Source organism: Apodemus sylvaticus, chromosome 11, assembly GCF_947179515.1.
Source record: "Apodemus sylvaticus chromosome 11, mApoSyl1.1, whole genome shotgun sequence".
Lineage (NCBI taxonomy): Eukaryota > Metazoa > Chordata > Mammalia > Rodentia > Muridae > Apodemus > Apodemus sylvaticus.
Window position 1 is genome coordinate 72,871,736 of NC_067482.1, and position 21,562 is coordinate 72,893,297.

A 21,562-nucleotide genomic window follows, 5' to 3' on the forward strand; every position below is an offset into this window, starting at 1 on the left:
AGAAAGGCCACACCTCCTAACTTCCCCAATAGTGTCACCAATGGGGAACCAAGTATTTCTGTATCTGAGAACATCAAAGACATTTAAACCACTTAACATTAAAAATTCTAACATTAAAAATTAATAAAATAGCCTAGCCGGGCGGTGGTGGTCGTGGTGGTGGTGGCGGCAGCCAGCGGCAGCGGCGCACGCCTTTAATCCCAGCACTTGGAAGGCCGAGGCAGGCAGATTTCTGAGTTCGAGGTCAACCTGGTCTACAGAGTGAGTTTCAGAACAGCCAGGGCTACACAGAGAAACCCTGTCTCGGGGAAAAAAAATTAATAAAATAAAGTGTCCCAGACTGGGGACATAGCTCAGTCAGTAAAGTACTTTCTGCGTAAGTATGAGGTCCCTAATTCAGTCCCTAAAATCCATACAAAGAGGCTGGATATGGTGACAACTGGTAATTTTGGATTGCAGAGGCAGACACAGACACAGACACAGGGGATGCCTGGGCTTGCTGGCCAATTAGATCAGCCTTACTGCCGGGATGAGCCCCAGCCCCCGGTGGGGGACCCTGTCTCATAAAACAAGGCAGATAGCTCCTACGGAACATATGAGGCACACACACATGCATGCATACATACACACCATGCACCCACATGAACCTGCTTTCTTCCCTTTATACACACACACACACACACACACACACACACACACACACACAGAGAGAGAGAGAGAGAGAGAGAGAGAGAGAGAGAGAGAGAGAATGAAAAGTCTTATGATCTTAGCATTTTCCTGAATCCTTCTCCTGAATCCTTCAAGAGACTGCTGATTCAGGTTCAGCTGCCTAATACCACCCCATGCAAGGAGGCTGAGAGCAGAGGTCCTGTGACAGGACTATTAGTCTCCGCATTCAAGTTCACTGGCAAATCCCTAGAGCAACACTGTTAAAACTGTATCTTACCTCCCTTTGATCTGCAGTGGAGAAATCTAATATGTGGGTGACTGGGGGGCCTCAGACAGAAGTCAGCCTGAGGGCACTGGGAAGGCTAGGGAGGAGCAGTAAGCTCTTAGAGCAGCTCACAATGGCCACTCTGTGGCCCAACAAAGGCCTGCCCTTCTGAGTGATGTCTGACCTTTAAACTCCCACAAACATATGTATTTGCTCAGCAATTACCTTTTAAACCACCAACAGGGCTGTGTAAACCCTTGTACCAAAGGAATAAATTAAAGCTGGCAAGGATCCCATAACAAGAGAGGGCAGAACAACACTGGCACTCCTAAGAAAACACAGGGGTCTCTCCCCAGTGCATACTTTCCCTCAGAAATCCTGTCTGTTTTGTGACTAAGACACAAAGGTCAGGCTCAACCCCCCACCCAACCCCCCTATAGCAGAAGCAGAAATCTGCAGACCTGGATGAGATTGGAGGTTGTCTCATGAGAAAGACTAGGGCGATGTGACTAATGCCATTCTTCAGGCAAGGGAGGACTCACTTATGGCTTTGTGTTGTGTGTGGACATGCCCATGCACATGTGTTAGGTACCCATGCACATGTGCACACAGGAGGCCAAAGAACAAGCTTAAGTGTTGCAAATCAGTCACCAACCCTTCCTGCCATTCTCATCTCTCTCTCTCTCTCTCTCTCTCTCTCTCTCTCTCTCTTGAGACAGAGTCTTTCTATCTCACTGGCCTGGATCTCAGAGATTTGCCTCTGCCTCCCCAGCACTAAGATCACAAGCTACATCTCCAGGTTCAACTTTTGTTTCTTATTACCATGGTGATGGGGAGACACTAGGAGTTGGGCACATCTTGGATAGGCAAGACAGGAGCCATGATTAGATAAATAAAGATGGCTAGCTTCTTCCTCATACTCTTGAGCAGAGACAGAAGCTCAGGACATATTTACACTAAAGTTATTGGCCTATCATCCTCTCTGTCTTTGTTCAAACTGATCAACTCTAATTTAGGGGATGGAGATCCCTCACAGAATCTTAAAACCCTCAGCTTCAGTTTCTAACCCCCCCCACAGCCCCCACCCAGCACAGAGGGTCTTTCTCTGTGTGCTTGCCGTGTGTGTGTGTGTGTGTGTGTGTGTGTGTGTGTGTGTGTGTGTGTGTGCGTGCCTGCAAGCCACCAGCTGATTCTGTCTGTAGTGTCTGAGATTTCTCCTGTTGCTACTACTTCTGCTTGAGTTTTCTCCACTTTGAATTCTCTAACTGGCAGAGAAAACAAACCCAGTCCAGACCCATAGACAGAATCGATAGGTTCTGGGGATGGAAGCTGGCCCAGCATGCTTGCAAAGGCAGCATGTTACCAACCCTAGCTCCTTGCTGTCTTTATATTTGACATCGCTTAAGACAACTGTGCACGCCTGCTAGGTGATACCATTTACATCAAATTTAAAGCTAGCCAGGTGGATGTAAGTAAGGCTGTGGGTGCACTCGGGATACAGGACCAGGTTATTTCATAATTTGGGACACAGATGTATGCATTGTGCAAAACTCACTGGGCAGCACATGGTCCTAGCACTGTTCTGTTTCCATGCAAATACCTCAAATGGAGGTTTGGATTAAAATGGTACACCGGGTAGATCTGCCTGGCCCCTGCTTGTCCTGAGAAATGGCTGTCCCTTGTGGAGTATCATTTCAAACTCCGGCAATCATCATCTTGTAACGATGCCCACACTGCTACAAGGTCCTACCTGCTGCAGTTAGCAGCATTATCAAGGCTTCATGCAGGGAGAATGAGGTGTTGGAGACTCTGCCTAGAGCCAGGGCCTTCATCAGTGGCAGACCTTGCCAAGGAAGCATACATAGCATATCTGTTAGGATTTTCCTACCATTTCTCTCTCTCTCTCTCTCTCTCTCTCTCTCTGTGTGTGTGTGTGTGTGTGTATGTGTGTGCACACACGTGCATGCATGCATGATGCTTGTGCAGGAACATGCCTAAGGCTGATATTGGGAATCATCTCTCTCCCACCTTATTCTTTAAGGCAGCATCTCCCAATTTGAGCATCACTCAGAACTTACTAACACTACTGAATCTCACTAGTGAGCTTGCTAGAAGAATCCCATCTCTGCCTTTCCAGACTGGAATTACAGGGATGCCATCATACCTACTTGGCATTTCCATGGGATCCAGGGATCTGAACCTGGTCCCCATTACATAATGACTGAGCCTTCGACTCAGTCTGTTTTAGATTGTTTTCGGACACCTAATGTGTCATGTGCACAGCGTTCACTTTATCTGCGCCAGGAGTCAGTATGACAGACAAGAGTCTGGGCTCCAGAGATGCTCATCAAGGCTGCTGGCCAGAAAGACACAAGACTCATACTCCCGTCCCATCTGGGTGGAAACTGTTACTGTATCCTGCACACATGTGCAGATGAAGAGTTAGGATTGTGAAAAAGGTGGGCTCACTTATCACTCATTTACTCACTAAATAAGTGAGGCCACTTATTTAGTGGCCTCACTTATTTAGTGAGTAAATAACTACTGTGCTGGCTAGTTTTATGTCAACTTGACACACAAACTAGTGCTATCGGAAAGGAGGATCCTCGGTTGAGAAAACACCTCCCTAATATCCAGTGGTAGAGCATTTTCTCCATTAGTGATTAACAGGAGAGCCCAGTCCATTGAGGGTGGTGCCATTCCTGAGTTGGTGGTCCTGGGTTCTATAAGAAAGCAGGCTGAGCAAGCCAGAGGAAGCAAGGCAATAATCAGCATCCCTTTATGGTCTCTTCACCAGTTCCTGCCTCCAGGAATTCTGCCCAGTTTGAGTGCCTGTCCTGACTTTTTTGATGATAAACAGTCCTGTAGAAGTGTAAGCTGAATATCCCTTTCCTCCCCAACTTGCTTTTTGGTCATGGCCATTCTATCACAGCAATAAAAACCCCAACCAAGATGACCACACACTACTCAAGAATGCAGTGGAAGCAGAGGATGTGGCTCAGTGGAGGACACTTGTCTAGAACATGCTAGGTTCCATCCCTAGCATGTAAGAAAGAGCAAAGGACAGGGGAGTCCCAGGAGCTCCACCAAGCTAGTGCCATCCATCCTGACCTGGCAGAACTGCATCATAACACGTGATTTTCCCTGAGTTAAACTTGACCTTTCTCTCTCCTTCCTGAAGCCTCTATATCCTGGTACCTTTGCACACAGCTCTACCCAGGGCAAGCAACCTGGGATGCTGCAGTTAGCCATGTGACTTAGAGCATTCTCAATGACAAGAGGCTTCCGCAAAAGGTACCCAAGAACTGAGCATTAACATAAGCTCGGAGCATGATAGCAGGGGCTGGACCACCATCAGTAGCTCTGAAATGGAGAACGTGCCTTTCTCCTTACCTTACTGAAGGTAGTAATTCCTCTCCAGTTTCCTTCTGCGAGGGAAGGCGCTACAGTGGGTTCTGCCACTGTCATGGCTGCACCCAGGTATAAGTCAGCAACATGTAATTATCTATGCTGGAGTCCATGTTCATCACGGACACAAAAGAACACAAAGCCAGTGAGGAGGGTGAGCTTTACCAAGGCACACCATCCACTGCCATTGCTATGGAAGTGAATCAAATACAACACGGGTCTTTTACAACTCTCTGTATTAGGCTGCTGAGTGTTTGTTTCAATATATATAATACTTGTTTGTGAGCAGGAAGGGCGGCTCAGTGCCTAAGAGTGCCTGCTGCCCTTGCAGGGGACGGAGATCAGTTCCTAGCATCCATACTCAGCGCCTCGAAACTGCCCGTTACTCAGCTCCAGGATCTGATGCTCCCTTCTAGCCTCCGCAGGCACATGTATCCCTGTGCAACACCCTACATACATACACATAATTAAAAAAAAACAATAAAAGCTTTCAAAAGATGGGGCTAGACAGACTGTTGGCTCAGTGGCTAGTCATACTGGCTGTTCTACCAGAGGACCAAGGTTCAATTCCCAGAACCCACTTGGCAGTTCACAACCATCTAGCTGTTCAACTCCAGTTCTAGGGGATCTGTTGCTCTCTTCTGGTCTCTGTGGGCATTGCATGCAGGTGGTGCACAGACACATAAATAGGAAAAGCACTCATACATAAAATAATAAAAGATATGTAGTTGCTGAAGAGATGGCTCTGTGATCAAGATCACTGGCTGCTTCAGAGGACCTGAGTTCAATTCCCAGTATCCACACTGGGCAGCTCACAGGCAGATCTAATACTTTTTCTGTCCTCCATGAGTACTGCACTCACCGCACATACCCAAAGATATTGACACTTACATATAAAGTCTTTAAGAAAATGTGTGTGTGTGTGTGTGTGTGTGTGTGTGTGTGTGCGCGCGAGCTCGAGAGATGGCACAGCAATTAAGAGCACTTGCTACTCTTCTAGAGGACCTGGGTTCAGACCTTCAACCCATGTGGAAGTTCACAATTGTCTGTAATTCAGTTCAAGATCTTCTGATGTCCTATGATGGCTTTCTTGGGTGCCAAGCACACATGCATACATGTAAGCACTCAAAACACATAAACATGAACCTTTTAAATAACAGTAAAAAGAAGGCATGTGGAAGCCTAGGTTTGACCTCCCCCCCGCCCAGTGCCAAAAACGTTTAGAAATTCTTATCAATATATATTAACATGTACTATCTTCTCTATATATGTGTATCTATATCTTGAAAGAAAACTGTATTCCTGGATATCTACTGTGGCAAAGAGGCAGTTCTAGGCTAGTAAAGGTAGCAAAGGAACCATTTAGGACCAGGCCATGAGAAGCTTACCACACAATAAAGGAGCTTTACAAAGGTATCAATAAAGTCCATAAATCTGTAAAGTTGCTATTCATCTGGACAGTTAGGAGCTTGTTCTAGTCACTATACTGCAGGGTTAATTTAAATAGAGAGCGAGGGGTGGGGCTCTGGGAAGGCTGTCTCCTCTGAAGTTTCCACGGAGCCTGTAGTTAAGCAAATGAGTAATTCTCAGCTTCCTCCCCATACATGGCTGTCGACTGCTCATGTTCTGACTTCTGCATCAGCCTGAGCCTGAATATTGTAGTCTGGCCGTAGAGGTGAAGGCAGCTTGACCCTCGACAGTCTCCACTCCCGTTTTTTGAGCCTGTTTCTCCCTAGATGTCACATGTGTTCAATCCTAAAGAGGGCCCAGCATGAAACAGTCCTGTGGGTTGATGAAGCCCATCTACCCCCAAATCCCTCTTAGGTGGCATCATGGAAAATTACAAGATACTAATTCCAGGAATATAAAAATCACGAGGCAGATTGGAGAACTAGCTCGGTCTATTGAGACAGAGAAACCCTGTCTCAAAAGCCAAACCAAACAAACAAAAAGAAAACTACTGGCTGCTCCTCCAGAAAACCCAGGTTTAATTTTCATACATTTTGGGAACTTACAACCATCTCTAATTCTAGTTCTGGAAGATCCAAAAATCCTCTAACCTTTACAGGAGCCAGGCATGCATGTGGTACACAGACTTAATACATGTGAAACATCCAGACACAAAATACATGCACATACAACAAATCAGAAGGTACCAAGCTTTGCCAGGCTAGGGGAGACCTGGTTGCCAGACCGCGCCGATGAGCCTGAGCATGGTCAGCAGGGGGCAGCACTGGGCTTGACAGGGAACCTGGGCAGGACGCTTGAGACCTTCGAGAATAGATGCTCCAGTTTCTAAAGCCCCTGCAAAGTCAAGTGTGTGTAACAGTCCAGTCAGGCAGGCGACTGCCAAGCTGGGGACAGCTTCTGTGCAAGAACCATGGGATGATATGCAAGGCCAGACCCCAGAGGCCCCTGCATGGCCAGCCCTTCTCCACCCACTGCAGTGACCAGCAGACACCCACCATGATGCCAGCTGTCAGAATGACACCAGAAGCTTTGCTTTCTCATCCTTGTGGAGTGGCGCTGGGATAGCAGTCCCACCTGGAAGTCCACTGGAACATAGCATAGTTTAATTTTGTCATAGTCCACTACTACCTTGAAGGCAGCCCAGTGAAAGGGACAGTAGATGAGATCGCACATTGTCAAACACAGTAGCATCAAGTTTTTGAGACTCCCCTAGGGTTGCATTACATAAGTCCATCACTTGTGAACAATGGGGTCCCCTGCTGCTCCCAGTTCAATAGTTGCCTCCAAAAATAATCAAAGTAGCCACGGGCTGTAGGTCTAGCATGAGGTAATAACTTAGTACATTCATTCCAACCCTAAAGGGATCTTTACATGTAAACTGCCCAGACGAGTAAGGTGAGGTCCAGGAGTTATTGGTAAGGGCCCAAGCCAGGACATGGAGCCACTCAACTCATCCTTCATAGTACCATGTCCCTAACCACAAGCCCAGCAATAAGTGGAGACCTCTACAGTCACTCTGCCTGGCTTCTCCCTACCTGCTTGGCCACACAGCCTATCCTTGCAACACTTGTTTGCCATTTTGCTTTTAGCCCAGGCAGGAGTGAATGATGACACTGTCCAAGGGATAATTCTTGCTGAAGGTAAGGATTTGTGGGCAAAATGTCAGCTGTCAGAGGTAGCACAGGGTGTCGGTAGGGGTGACACGCAGATCAGCTTTCTTGTGCTTACAGCCACCCCTCTCTATGTCGTCCTGACAACCTGGCTGCATCTACAACCTGTCACAGTTATGCCTCCTCCACAGATTGTCACCCCTGCTTAAACAAGGATCACCACAGGCAAAATCCCAGTCAGCACCGTTCAGGGGTCCGCACTGGAGTTCCAGCTGACAGCACTTAGCTGGAGGCCTAAACCAACACCCCCACATCATCAAATGGGGAAATCCATTTTCATTTGTCTTTACAATATGGTCTAAAGTTTCCTGCAGTGTTTTCTTAAAGTACAACAATTTGTTACCATAGATACAGAATTCGATAAGGATATATTTTATTTTTTCATAAAAGTTTTAACAAAAATATATTTTCCCTTAACTTAAAAAGTTTCAGAAAGCAATATTTAGGTTGTTATAATTCATTACACATTTTACAAATAGTAGAGGGAGGCAGCTAATAGGCTAAGAGTCTGAAGCAACAGAGCCCTCACTTCAGGAGCTTGACTCTGTCCTTTAGAACCTTAAAGGTGGGGTTCCTGCTGATCTTCTTGTTAAAGATGGCCAGGAGCTCCTCCTCTGACATGTGGTGGTCACTCATCACCGCATGGTACTGAGCTATAACCTTGACAAAGAGAAAGAGACGTCAAGTGGATGAAGTACATGGGAAAAGGCCTAGATGGGGACCAACATTACAAAAGAAATGACATTCAGATGCCAGTCACACAAGTGAGCTCTACTCATGAAGATAAGCAGCTGCCTCAGAGCGCACACAGCTGCATGCCAGCAGAGCTACAGCATCAACAAGGAAAAAAAGGGCTGGCAAGATGGCTGGGGTGTGAAGGGGCCTGCCTTGCAAGCCTGAAGTCTCCAGTTCAGTCCCCAGGGCCCACATGGTAGAAGGAAAGAATAGACTCACACAAGCTGTTCTGACCTCCATGTACACACACACACACACACACACACACAAAACTTTTCTGGAGAAAGCATCAGCAGTCATTTATATCGGCAAAGGAGAACAAAGTGCCTGGAACGATCACTTCCGATCACTTCCAGCACAGCCCACCGCAGAGTCTTCAGTCAGGTCCAGAGTCGGAAAGGCACCCTGGCTTGGCAAAAGGCTGGGCTTGTTCCAGTTGCAACACCCTAAGGGGCCATGTGAGCAGCTCTGGAAATCTCTCTCTCTCTCTCTCAGGTTAAACAACACAGACATAAAAATACCCCCTCTCCCCACTGTCCATGCCTCATTTTGTTGCAGAAAGTACCTTTTTCTTTAACTTCTTGACTGATATCTCATTGTCTGGAGCTTGTTTCAGAACAGCTTTAATGGTCCCCTTCCAGTTGAATTTACCTACAATACAAAGAATGATGCATAAGGCCGTTTGATTTATCTTGTCATCCCAAGGGCAAAGAAAAATGTCTGCATAGTTTTTTGCTTCCTAGGAAATGACATGACTTTCCCATGAACAAGATCCCACATCCTTCACCAGCCCAGTGACAGGGGCTTCCAGGCAACACACTTCACTGTGTTCAGAGGACACAAGGGCCTCATAAGCATCACAGCTGGGACAGCCTCCTGGGAAAAAGGGCCGAAGACATCCTGAGCTGGGCATCCAGAGCCCATGGGGCATAGAAGACGCACCTGAGCAGCTCAGCCTGCTCCTGTTTTTCCTGCTAAGCCCCACTCTCTAACCGAATGCCAGGCTCCACAAACCCAGGACAATGTGGGACGGTTGTGAGAGACAGACCAGCAGCATCGCAGGGCTTGCCATGAGACAGGCTCTTCTGTTTCATTGTATAGATTTGGAATCAAGAAAGTCAGTGACTGAAAGGTCTACAGGTACAAGCCAGCCCAACCTACATCTGCAGATTCAGCAAAGGAGCAAAGAAAGGGGAGTCTAACCAGTCCCCAACAGACAGCACAACCATTAACCCAGGCTAGTGCCACAGCCTGTGTTTAACCCCTGGCCACTGCTGGCCAAGGTTGAGTTGGGGGCAGAATCCTGAAAAGGGCTGTGGCAGAGACCATGGCAAACAAGAACAAGCAATCTGAACTTTCTTCCCTGGGGGGTAATGAGTGAGAATCTGCCCGGCTGTGGTGGCAACAGAATCCACAAGGGGAAACCCAGCCTGGCAGTGACAAGGAGCAGGGACCGGGACTTCCTTCACTTCTACCTGGCAGCAGGAACACCCACTACCTTACGGTCTGGAGAGAAAGCCAGGTAGACAGGAGCAGGCCTGTAATCCCAACTACTCGAGGCTACTTGTGGGTTCTGTGTATGAAATAAGGTCAAGGCCGACCCAGAAAACCTTAGTGATGTTTCTGTCCCAAAATAATGCAAGAGGTCACGGATGAAGCTTAGTAATAGACTGATTGTTTACACAGGCTCAGGGGGGGGGGAAAACTAGCTGGGTGTAGTGGTGCACATCTTTAATCCCAGTACTTGGGAGGCAGAGGCAGGGGGATCACAGAGTTCAAAGTCAGCCTGGTTTATAAACAGAACAGCCAGGGATATAGAGAAATCCTGTCTTCAAATCAAAACAAATACTTACATATAACACAAATATGATAAAAAAAAATCTAAATCACAATAACGTCCAGCTTTCGTGACCAGGAGCGCTGTGAGAGGAGGTGTTAAGAGGAGTCGCGGTCCTGGGTTCTGATCGCACCCATGGAAGGGACTGCGAGGCTATGGAGCTTCGTGTAAGGAAACACCAGGGACAGACCCAGACAGAGGGGGGCAGCAGCAGCTAAGGAGACACCAGGGACAGACCCAGACAGAGGGGACAGCAACTGTCTGGACCTCAGGACATCACTACAGGAGGACAATCAGACAAGACAGATGGGGAAGGTGGGAAGGGAAGAAGGTTAAAAACCTCAGTGAATTCACTGCCAGTCCCACAGGCAACATACTGCTATGGTGTGGGGCTGGAGTGACCCTGGAGGCTGAGACCTAGCTTGGTACCTACCACTGACAAGTACAGAAACCTTGTCATGGTAGGACACCAGCGGATGTGACTGTTAAGAGGCTGAGGGACCCGAGCCTCTTCTCTTTTCCTTCCTGGCCTTTTGCATAGCAGAGCCTTACCACAGACCCCAAGTCAACAGGGCTTAGTGACCATGAGCCAAAATTAATTGATTTTATAGTTTGCTATTTGTTACAGTATTGAAATGCTAGCCAACATCTCTAAATATTTTTAATCAAGACCGCCTCCCCCTTTCTTAAGAGAGGATTGAGGCACCGTGGCATCAACATACAGGCCTGGGATACCGGATTAACTTCAAAATTCTTAGCTGGGCCTCTGATGGGCATGACCCTGGAAGGAAGTGCCTGGCCTGCCTCTGGCCAGGAGCACCCTCCCGACCCCCTTGGAGCAAGCACAGGCAGCGCTACCTTTCGATGGAGCCTCATGGTCCTCGGGCTCTCCCTCCTCAGGCTGCTCTGGCAACTTCATCTTTTTCTTCTTGGAATCAGAATCAACTATTATAAAAGCAAAGAGGGTCAGCTGCTAGCACACCCAAAAGCCCAGCTAGCCATGGGCACCCCCCACCCCCCAGGCGTGCAAGCGTCTGCTCTTACTTGTCCCATCATGTGAGGCCTAACACATTTCCCTAACACACCCAGGTTCACAACCCACCGCGCAGGCTGGCACACACCTTCTGAGTGCTTCTGCCGCTTCCGTTTTCCTGCTGTAGCCTTGGTCTGCCCCTCCTCAGCATCCTCCCCAGGGCCCCCATTTCTGTCTGCGCCCTCTTCAGGAGCCTGTCCATCCCGGGCTCTCTTCTTCTCCGGGGGGCCGTTGGCCTGGGCGGCAGCCTCCCCACCAGCCTCATGTCCGGCCTCCTGGCCCTTTTTGCGCTTCTTTGGCTTCTGGCCCTTCTGGCTTTCCTGGTGGTTTTCTAGCTTCAGCTCTTTCTTCTCTTTCTTCCTGTTCTTCTGTCGCTCCTCCTTCCTTTCTCTTTTATTCTTCTTTGCCTCTGTCTGCTCCTCTGTGGTGCCATTCGTTTTTGCAGATGGCACCTTAGCGGGGGGGATCTCTGCATGTGGCTTGGCCAGGTGGCTGGGCGGCTGCTGGTCTTGCTCCTTATGAAGCACAGACAGGAATCATCTAAGCACCTAGTCTGGCCAGGCCCACTGTCCACACTACACTGTTTCTAACTATAATGTCCAACAGCTAAAATTTAGCAATACAAATACAAATGAACAACAAACACCCCTGGCCCCCAAGTTCATACCCCATTCTGGAACCTGTTTTCATGGTACAGAAGGATGAGATGAAGCCACTCTGTGATGTGGCTCACTGCCACCCTCTACCTGTATGGGGGCGGAGCGGTCAGGTATGGGCTAAGTCAGGGAGCTGTGTGTCTGCAGAGCTGGGCTCCAGGTCCAGGAGGAACTCGGGCTATTGTGTCAGCTGTAGAACAGCATGTGTGACTACTGTGTGTGACTGAGTCACCTGCCAGGACAGATCATGTGTAACCTGCATGCACAGCTGACATATGGCTAACGGATCAGATACAAAGAGAACAAGGTAGGGATTGAGGTCTCAGCACCCCCTTAAAGGCATGTCCTCAAGGTCCTAACTTCATCCAATCAGGACCCATTTGCTAAAAGCGCCACACCCCCCAACAGTGCCAGAGGCTAATGATCAGCCTTCCATGTGGGCCTCTGGAGACCTTCAGTGCCCCGACAGTAGTACACTGAGCCGGAGCCTTCGGTGCCCACTCTACTAAGCTGAAACCCAGTCTCCATGGTGTGCACGCAGCTCAAGGCTGCAGGAGGGAGGACATAGCAGCTCTTAGAGACTTGGTTCTTTACCACTGCCCTCCCACTCCGTTCCTGCTCCTGACCCATACCTCACCCGAGCATTCCCCAGAGAACACCCCAGCCCTTTCCTCTCTGCCCACTGCCTTCTGTTCTTAGACCTGGCCTCATGTAACCACACCCACTGTTGTCTGTTCCCACCACTCAGCTGCACTAGGGCAGGCATGTCACCGGATGACGGCTGTGCCCCACGGCCCTTGTAACTCTGACATGGGGAGAAGTTGGACATCAGAAATAAAATCCCGCCCTTGCCACATCTGCAGCTACATGAGGCTATACCCAAGCCAAGGCTAAATGCAGCCTGAGGCCCTTTTGCTCTGCAGCTGGTCCCTGGGCAGAGGTAAGGGGCCTGGTGCTATCCACTGTTTATGACTGACTCACTGCAGCTGTGTTGTAGCTGTCAGAGAGAGCACAGCAGAAGCTGACTGCTCATTTTCCTCTATTTTTTAATGAGTTCATAAATTCAAAAGAACTAGAAAAAAATCAAAACCCTGCAGGTGAACTAAGCAACTTAAAATCTTTGAATTTTTTTTTTGTGAAAATAGAAATAATCTTTCAAATTATATAAATGTAATACATACAAATATATAAAATATGCATGTCAATTAAATGATAAATTGTTTTAAGATTTCAGTGGTCCAATCTGTCTATCGTGGAGAGACAAATACAAGATATATCACAAAGGTAAGTTTCCTTCTGATTTCATTTTGCTGCTCAAGCTAACTTTTCTTTTTTGTGTCCATAGGTACACTTGCTCCTGTGTACATGTGTAGAAGCCAGAGGTCAACACCAGGGGTCTTTTTCGGCTCTCTCCACCTTATTTTTTGAGACATAGAACCTAGAGCTTTTGATCCAGGCTTTACCGGTTGGCTAAGCAGTCCTTGGGTCCCACCCACTTCTGCTCCTCATTGCTGGGGTTACACACAAGTCCTGCCATGCCAAGCAGAGTTTGTATGAGAATACCAGGAGCCCACACTCGGGTCCCTCATGCTGTACAGCACGTTCTAAAATCCTGACTATGGCAGGACCACGCAGAACATCCTCCTTCTCAAAGTCCCCAGACAGGATATGAGTGAACAGTTGTAAATTGTTCCCAAATGAAACCAACAATTTGGGTAAAGAATGGCAAGCCAGATCCTGGTCCTGGAGTCCACACTGGCTCTCCAATTGCTTTCACCAGCAGAAGGTTGATGGTTTAGCCGGAGGTGGTGGCACATGCCTTTGATCTCAGCACTCGGGAGGCAGAGGCAGGCAGATTTCAGAGTTCGAGACCAGCCTGGTTTACAGAGTGAGTTCCAGGACAGTCAAGGCTACACAGAGAAACCCTGTCTCAAGTAGCCCCCCCCCCCCCAAAAAAAAAGAAGGTTGATAGTTCAAATGTTCTTAGAAACAGACTCAGACTGGCTAACCACAACATTACAACATGCAGGGAATCTGGGGCCCCCCATTCTAGGCTGAAAGACCACTCAGATATGATGCTCTCAGCCTGTTTAAATTTCTTTCATAGCATCAAGCCACTCCAGAAATACTTAAGGTCTGCAATAAGGAAGGAATAAATAAAAAGAGTATAGTAGCCTGATGTTTTAGATTGGGAAGCTGAGGCTAAGAGGCTAAATGATGTGGCCATGATCTATCACACAAAAACCACAACAGGGGCTAGAAACAGGTCAGCCAGACATCGAGTCCTGGACCACTCCCCTGCACTCAGCCTGACTGCTGTGCCAATCATTACAAACACAGGTCCCACAGCTAAGCATGTAGGGTGAAAAGCTGTGTTTGCACACCAAGTGCTCCCAGCTCATTGCTGCCTGTCAAGGAGAGAGCACAGAGAGTCTCTGGAAATGCCGCCTTGACCCCCCACACATGGTACCCCATTTCCTTATTCCCAGTTGTCTGCCATATTGCAATAGCAAAGTGGAGTGGACTCACACTGCTGGATGCTTCGGAGAAGATGTTCCACACCTGCTCCAGAACAGAGTCGCTGTGCACTTTTAGGCTGTTTCTCATCCAGTTCTGTGGACACAAGAGAAAGAGCCACTGTCCCTCTGAAGGTCACTGAAGGTCACACCATGATTTAGGAAAGCCATTTAAATCCATACCTGAAACTTTGCCTTTTTTCTGGGGACATTGTCAAAAGCACTAATTTGCTGCAGAAGTTCTCGCACTTTGGGGCTGACGTTGGGTTTCTTTATTAACTCATTAATTTTCTATTTAAGACAGAAGAAAATAAACAAATGTCATAATTACATGAAGCCAAACTCAAGACCGTGGCATGGCCAAAGGGCTCTCACATTTTAAACTGAGACTCTGTTTACATCTATGCATAATGACAGACGTTCTCCTAGTCAACAAAGCACTGGAGTCCTGGCCAATGTGGTTAAGCAAGAAAAAGAAGCCTAAGCCTCCCTAACACAAGGAACAAAATCAGGTCACAGGGAGTATTTGAGGGACAATGGAGTCTTGCATGTAGAAAGCGTTACAGGGCACAACCAGTTAGAATTAACAACTCATTCCAGAGCTGCAGAACACACAATCACCTCTTAAAAAGGAAGCTGCTTTTTTATACACCACCACCAAGAAAAAATTCAGACGTGAACATTAGGAGAATTCCATCTGCAACACAGCATAAAGAACCACAACCAAAGCGGTGACGTGTGAATGAACAATTACAAGAATGAGAGAGGGCGTTAACCTCATGGGCTGGGACAACATTCGGATGCCAACCTGAAAGCCCTGGCAAAGCCCAGCACATGTGTGCTCCAGTTCATGACACCCCAGAGACTCCAAACAAAATCTTGAAAAGTAATAGTTTTGTTTTTTAATACATGTAATTTCAAAATGTACTACAAAGCTACAATAATCTATAGAGTGTGGTACTGCCACAAAGACCAGTGGATAAGAACAGAAAATCCCCAAGAATATGGTCAAAGGATTTTTGACAAGGACGTCAAGAACAGTCTATGGGAGAAGAGACCCCCTTTTCAACAGATAATGCCAGGAATAGTAGATCCTCACAGGGAAATTGGATGTTTACCTTATGTTACACAAAAAAAAAAAAAAATCTCAAAATGAATCAAGGACCTACATTTAAAAAGATAAAACTATAAAACCTTGGAGGAGGAGCCTTGTAATCTAGCAATGGTTTCTAACACATGACAGACAATATTAAGTAGAGGTCAGCAGGATGGCTCAGTGGGGAAGGTATTTGTGTGGTGGTTAAGAGCACCTGCACCCTAGCTTGGCACAACTTAAAGATAAGGTTTCAGCAGCTCCCCAAGTGGCACTCAACCAGGCAGCTACTGCAAGTCCCTAATGAGGGTCATTTGGGTAGTATGCCCCTTCAGAGAGAGTCACCACCCCAAGTCCACACTCACGCTGTGCCATTCAGTGGGGGAACAACTAATCTGATTTTCAGGAGAGTGCAGTCTCAACAAAGGTGACATCTGTCCACCCATCTTCCCTGGCTGCAAACCAGAGCTTGCTGCTTTTGTAGACAATTCCTTAACTTATGTGAAAATGTTGACTTTGTTGGGCTGACAGACTGACATGGCTGAGCTGTGCGGCCTCTACCACCAGGAGTGCACCTGTACACGCTGTGATTTAGTTTTACAGCCAAAAGAAAGTTAGCAGGAACCCTTAAAGATTTTGAGAGCAAACACAATTTTATCTTTCTCAAGATATTTCCACACTTCTCACGTGCTGTCTCTGGGACTTTCTGCACTGGTAACACACTTATCGCTGAGCCCCCAGAAGGAAGCAGGTGTGGGTGAGCAGTAGGATGGGAGACCCTTACCTGAATCCATGCCTGCTGTTTTGCATCACCTTTGTGTGTCTTGGCTTCATAGCCTTTGCCCCCGTACTTCTGACCTTCACTGATGCACTTCACGTGGCTTTTGTAGTCATCACCCCTGCAGAGGGACCCAAGTCTGGTCACTAGGCTGACAGCATGCTAATGGCGCTCAAAGACTTCCCACACTGGCCAACTGCACAAACAGCCTAACTCTTAACCTATTTTTTTCCTGATTATGTTTCTTTCTTCAGAGCAATGGGCTGTCAAAACAATGGAATTCCACCCTCCTCTTATCCTGAGCGATTCCTGCCTCACACTGGACAATGGAGGAAGCACAAGCCAATGGCCACATTTTCTCTAAAAACACTTTTTTAATGGTACTGAGAGCGAACCCACGGCCTCATGCTCACCAGGCAAGAGCTCTGCCACCGAACCGATTCCCTTCAGCTAGATGGCCCTCATGTGTGTATGTGTGTGTGTGTGTGTTCTAGGTGCCAGAGTACACGTGGAGGGCAGAGGACAATTTGGGGAGTCAGCTCTCTTCCACCTTGTCCTGAGGATGGAACTTAGGTAGTCAAGCTACTGGGGCAGGTGCTTGCAAGCCCCAAATTACTGACCAACAGGATCCTGTCCCCTTGGTCTTCTCTTTAACAAGTCCTTAACATTAAAAGGCACTCCCTGAAGAATCACACCAAGTTTCATCAACAGACCATAAGGTTTTCCAAAAAGAGGTAACCAACCAAATGATAGACACAGAATAGTTACAAGCTTGTCAGGGAATAAGCCAAAGCTTATGGCCTAGACATTTAATAATAAATTATTAGTCTCGGAGTTACAAATCTGGGAGCAGGGCTGGGAAAGGAAAGCAGATTTAATTATTTTACCAGTTTCCTTCTTAGTGTCTGCTTTCACTGTGCTCCAGTTATTTCCCCAAGCTTTGTGGGGTCTGGACTTCTATACCTGGATCTTCAGGAATTATCAGAACTTACCAGAAATCTTTCCCACAGTCAATGCAGGAAAGACATTCACAGTTTCTGCAGACAGACACGTGCTTTTCCACCTGTACTTTCTTCACAGACTCACCACATGCATTGCATGTAAAAAATACCATTTTTGGTTAAATGATTAAATATTTTCTGATATAGGTTCGAACTCTTGTCCTAAAAAACAAGATAAAGATTATTATAATAAGCTGAAACTCCTCCCAATAAGTGAATTCCACAATAAAAGAGCAAGCTCACAGCTCTTCAGCCATCTCTGAGAAGCAACATACTATACCAATGCAGAAAACCCAGCAGCGTTCTCAGCACCAGACGGGAATATGCACTGGTGCTAACCAACTAAGCCCTCGCAATAAGCTCACTTGAGAACAATGTCACGGCTTGACATTTCTATGAGGCTGCAGAGGCATAGAGTAAAGAACATGCCCACGAGAGTGTAGAAAGGATCTAAACCTGGCAGACTGGCAGCACAGGTGAAGTTTTCCCCAATGGCCCCAAGCTCCTCCCCCTGCTAAAATACTTGAAATCAAGCAGTAACGTGCACCACAATGCAGGTGTGCTCTATAGATTGTCACTGTGAGCATGGCAGCAATAAACCAAGGGACAGGCAGCATAGGTAAGCAAGGAAAAGCTAAAGAACAATTCCAGTTTAGACTAAAAATGATTCCTACATGCACAATGGAGTCACAGGCGTTAGAATGAAGACATCCCCTTGGCCTCAGTGGACAAGGACCAGCAAACATGTTTCATTAGGGCCTATGCACATCAGGGAGGAAGAAAAGGAACTTATCACAGGAGCTCCCAAACCCAGGTGTGCCAGCCTCACCAAGTGCACCCAGCATGGAAGGTACGCACACGCAAACGCAAACACAAACGCAAACACATACACACAACGCATGCTACTATACTCTGCTACCTAAAGTGCTACAAATACCATTGTAGCTTTCCATGCTTACATAGCCTTTTAGTCACCAAACTCTAAGAGAGCCCTCTTCTTATAAAAATGGGCTTCATTCAGCCCAAATACTGACGTCCACTTAGCCCCGAACCCCTTTCCTCAGTATGAAATGAGGTTGAGGATTAAATAAACATATAGGACTTGCTTCTCTACTTCATGTAAGAACTCAACACCAAAGGGCTGTGCTTTGTTGAGAGTGAATTCAAGCATAAACCATCATTCTTCCCTGAGACATGCCAGTGAGGTCACGCCAAACCAAAGCAAGATCAGGATGGTTTTCTTCCATCAAGTCCTGAATGGAAATGTCCATTCTTGTGTACAAAGGCCTTCTGTCCTTTAGGGTACTGTTGGACACTGGTTCACCTTAGATATAAACCACAGGTCCTCGATACTCTCCTTCTCCTCCTCAACTTGTGAACAGAGCTGATTAGCAAGTGCACACATGTGGACAGCTACAGCCTAACACCAAAGGCAGATGAGGATCTGGGACTGTGTTTAATGATTACCACAGCCTGGCTTCTAAGACTCTTACTATCATTTTGCACGAGGCAGACAGAGGTAAAAAAAAAAGTAGGATAGCAGTCCTGCTGCACAAACAAGAACAAGAGCCTACTGCCACCTAGTCTGGACATCCTTACACATTTATGTAAGAACAAGAGAAAAGTCAGCCAAACAGATACCAAGAAATGGACTGCCAGGGAACAGCTGCTATGATTAGCTAAAGGATAAACTGAAAAACCAGGAAGCGCTTCTGCAACGAGGACAATGACAAAAAACACCCCGCCAACTTAGAGATGGCTTAGAGCCTTCAACCTCTGCCACTGAGGACTACTGTTTCTGGTCAAGCTCAAGAGGAGAGGGCAGACTTGAGTAAGCCTTGTGATCCACGGGTGTGTTGTTGGGAAAGACCAGAATTAAAGTCCAAGGACACTGGAAAGGAGATACAGCAAGCTACAGAAGTGATATGCTAAAAACATGCTTGTAGCATCTATGAAAACCAGGTCCCCATAGTCATGGCACAGAGTGAACAGTAACTCAGGAGACGTTGGAATCAGGTTGTATGGTCAACTGAAACATCAATTTGGAGCCATGCTCAACTGGCTTCCTACCTATTTACTGGACATGAAATGGGAATCAGTGTGTCTACCAGCACAGCTAATGAGATAAGATTTGTAAGGAGATTATTCAGGTCGAGGGAGGAAGGAGGGAGCCCAGGGTCACCTTGGCTGTGCAGCATATCCAAGCCAGAGAAAATACCTTTCATTTATGAGAAGTATGCAGTACATACTACAAAGAACAGCCAGGCTCAGAATCAGAAAGCCAGCTCAACTGACCACCCAGCAGGGTCCAAGTCTTAGTCCAGGCTTAGGAGCATCAGAAGTGTGAAGGCCACAAACTATGAAACAGAATCCTGGGCTAAGTGAAGACAGCAATGTTCCATTACTATGATAAACAAAAACCAAGAGCAACTTGGGGAGGCCAAAGGTCAAATTCAGGAGTTGCCTACCTTCTCGTTTCTAAAGATTTATTTTATTACAACTATAAGGGTTTTTGCCTCTATGTATGCGCCTAGTACTCAGAGGACAGAAGGAAGCATCGGATCTTGTGAAAACTATTCCTGGTTGTCAACTTGACTACATCTGGAATGAACTACAATCCAGAAATGGAGGGCTCATCTAAGGTCCAGGCTTCTGACCTGGATTTTGACATGGAGATCTTGAGGTATAGTGGCCATAAAAAGGTAGTACACGCCTTTAAACCCAGGAAACTGAGGCAAGCAGATCTCTTGAGTTCAAGCCCAGATTGGGACAGAGGAAGTTCCAAATCTAGGCATGATGGTACACACCTTTAATCTGGGCCACACCAGCTGGAGGCCCACATAAGGACATTGGTAGAAGACTCACTCCTCTTTTACTGTTTCCACTTACTTGGCCAGGACATCTGTTAGAACCTACTTCTTCAGGATTCCAGCTTATACAGAAGACCAGATGAAACAACTAGTCTTGTGGGACTGAGAAACTACTAGATTCTTCAACTTCCCATTCGTAGCTGCCCATTGTTGGGTTAGTTGGACTATAGATTATAAGTCATTACAATAAATTCCCTTAGAGAACCCTCACTAATATAGATCTCTTAGCTCTTGGGTGCTGGGAATTGAACTCAGGTCCGCTGGAAGAGCAGCAAATACTCTTAATCACTGAGCCATGTCTCCAGCCCCCTACCTTGTCTCTCTCTCTCACTGGGACTTGGAAGGCTTGCTGATTAGACCAGGCGAGCTGTCTAGGGAGCCACAGGGATCCGTCCGTCACCACACCTTGCTTTTTAATCTGGGTTCATGAAAGCACTTTACAGACTAGACTATCACTTTTTAACTCATGCACACGCACTGGATACATTTGCCCTAAAACAGCACATCTGAAAGGCCAGGCTGGCAATTTAAACTTCAATTTCTCTCCATCTCTGAAATAGGGAGTCAGCGCAGTATAACTAAACACAAGCCCATTCCAGAAATCCTAGAAATCACAGGTACACTGAAAGAGAAGGCAAGCACATATCTTCACCCTCTTGGGACGTGGGGGGAAGACCATGAGTGGGACACACGTTTCCACTGAAGCTTAAAGAATCCAAGCCATGCCCCTGCCTTGGGGGAGATAGTTAATAGTCTCCTCACCGCAGCCTCATCTGAATAAATTGCAGGTGTTAGGCACTATGGTAGACACTAGATTCTTGACACAATTTGAGCAGGCCGCAAGTCCCAGGCCTCAATGGCCAGAAGCTAAGCTCACGGGCACACAGACCCTCTCATCTCTCTTACCTCTATCTCCTGGGAGGTAGGTGCTGCAGGAAAATCCTGACACTTGACCAACTACTCTATACGGCAAGCTTTTTATCCCTGTAAACTTCATGCACACCCCAAGTTAGGTTCTCTGGTATCCCTTTTGGACAGACGTGGAGCTGGGCACCACTGGGTTAAGTAGCTTGTATCTAGATCAATATTTGGGAATTCGCAGCTACTTAGATCTTGGGTCCTCTGAGCTCCAGGAGCCATTAGGCCCTTCCTCCGGACCTAATTCTCGAGAATCGGAGAAAAGTCCTCTGCCCATCAGCCAGCAGGTCTAAAGCCCCGTGTGGTGAGGACTAACCAAGCCATCTGGCCGGCCCCGGGGGCCGGACTAAAAACCGGGATGCAATGTCTCCAGCTCAGAACTCCAGGTTTTGCCCGCGAGCGAGTCTGCAAGGAAGGCGGCCATGCCGCCATCGCCCTCCCTCCAGGCCCCGGACTCCAAGCACCTCTCACCTCTCAGCCGACCCCGCCAACGGTCTCAACCGGCCGCCGGGAGCACGTGGAGCTGCAGCCGCCAAACGCAGCACCGCCACCGGCTCGCCAAGCTACCCCGCGCAGAACTCAATCCCGGCCGGCACGCGCCAACGCGCAGGCGCATAGAGACCACGCCCCAGACGGAAGTGAC

At 47.4% G+C, this 21,562-nt stretch overlaps 1 protein-coding gene across 2 annotated transcripts; it reads right to left on the reverse strand.

Moving 5' to 3' along the window:
- Positions 1-7,838: 7,838 nt before the first annotated feature.
- On the reverse strand, positions 7,839-21,540 carry Lyar (Ly1 antibody reactive). Of its 2 annotated transcripts, XM_052198294.1 has the most exons (10): positions 21,391-21,540; positions 17,806-17,890; positions 17,123-17,293; positions 16,137-16,251; positions 14,443-14,550; positions 14,273-14,356; positions 11,176-11,602; positions 10,913-10,999; positions 8,783-8,868; positions 7,839-8,142 (listed from the first exon to the last, which is right to left on the reverse strand). In XM_052198294.1, the coding sequence occupies exons 3-10, from the start codon at positions 17,242-17,244 to the stop codon at positions 8,008-8,010; spliced, it is 1,164 nt and encodes a 387-aa protein (XP_052054254.1). In that variant the 5' UTR covers positions 17,245-17,293; positions 17,806-17,890; positions 21,391-21,540; the 3' UTR covers positions 7,839-8,007. The 2 variants fall into 2 exon arrangements, with proteins under 2 accessions (XP_052054254.1, XP_052054253.1); XM_052198293.1 differs by lacking the exon at positions 17,806-17,890 and having other exon boundaries at positions 21,391-21,539.
- Positions 21,541-21,562: the final 22 nt, after the last annotated feature.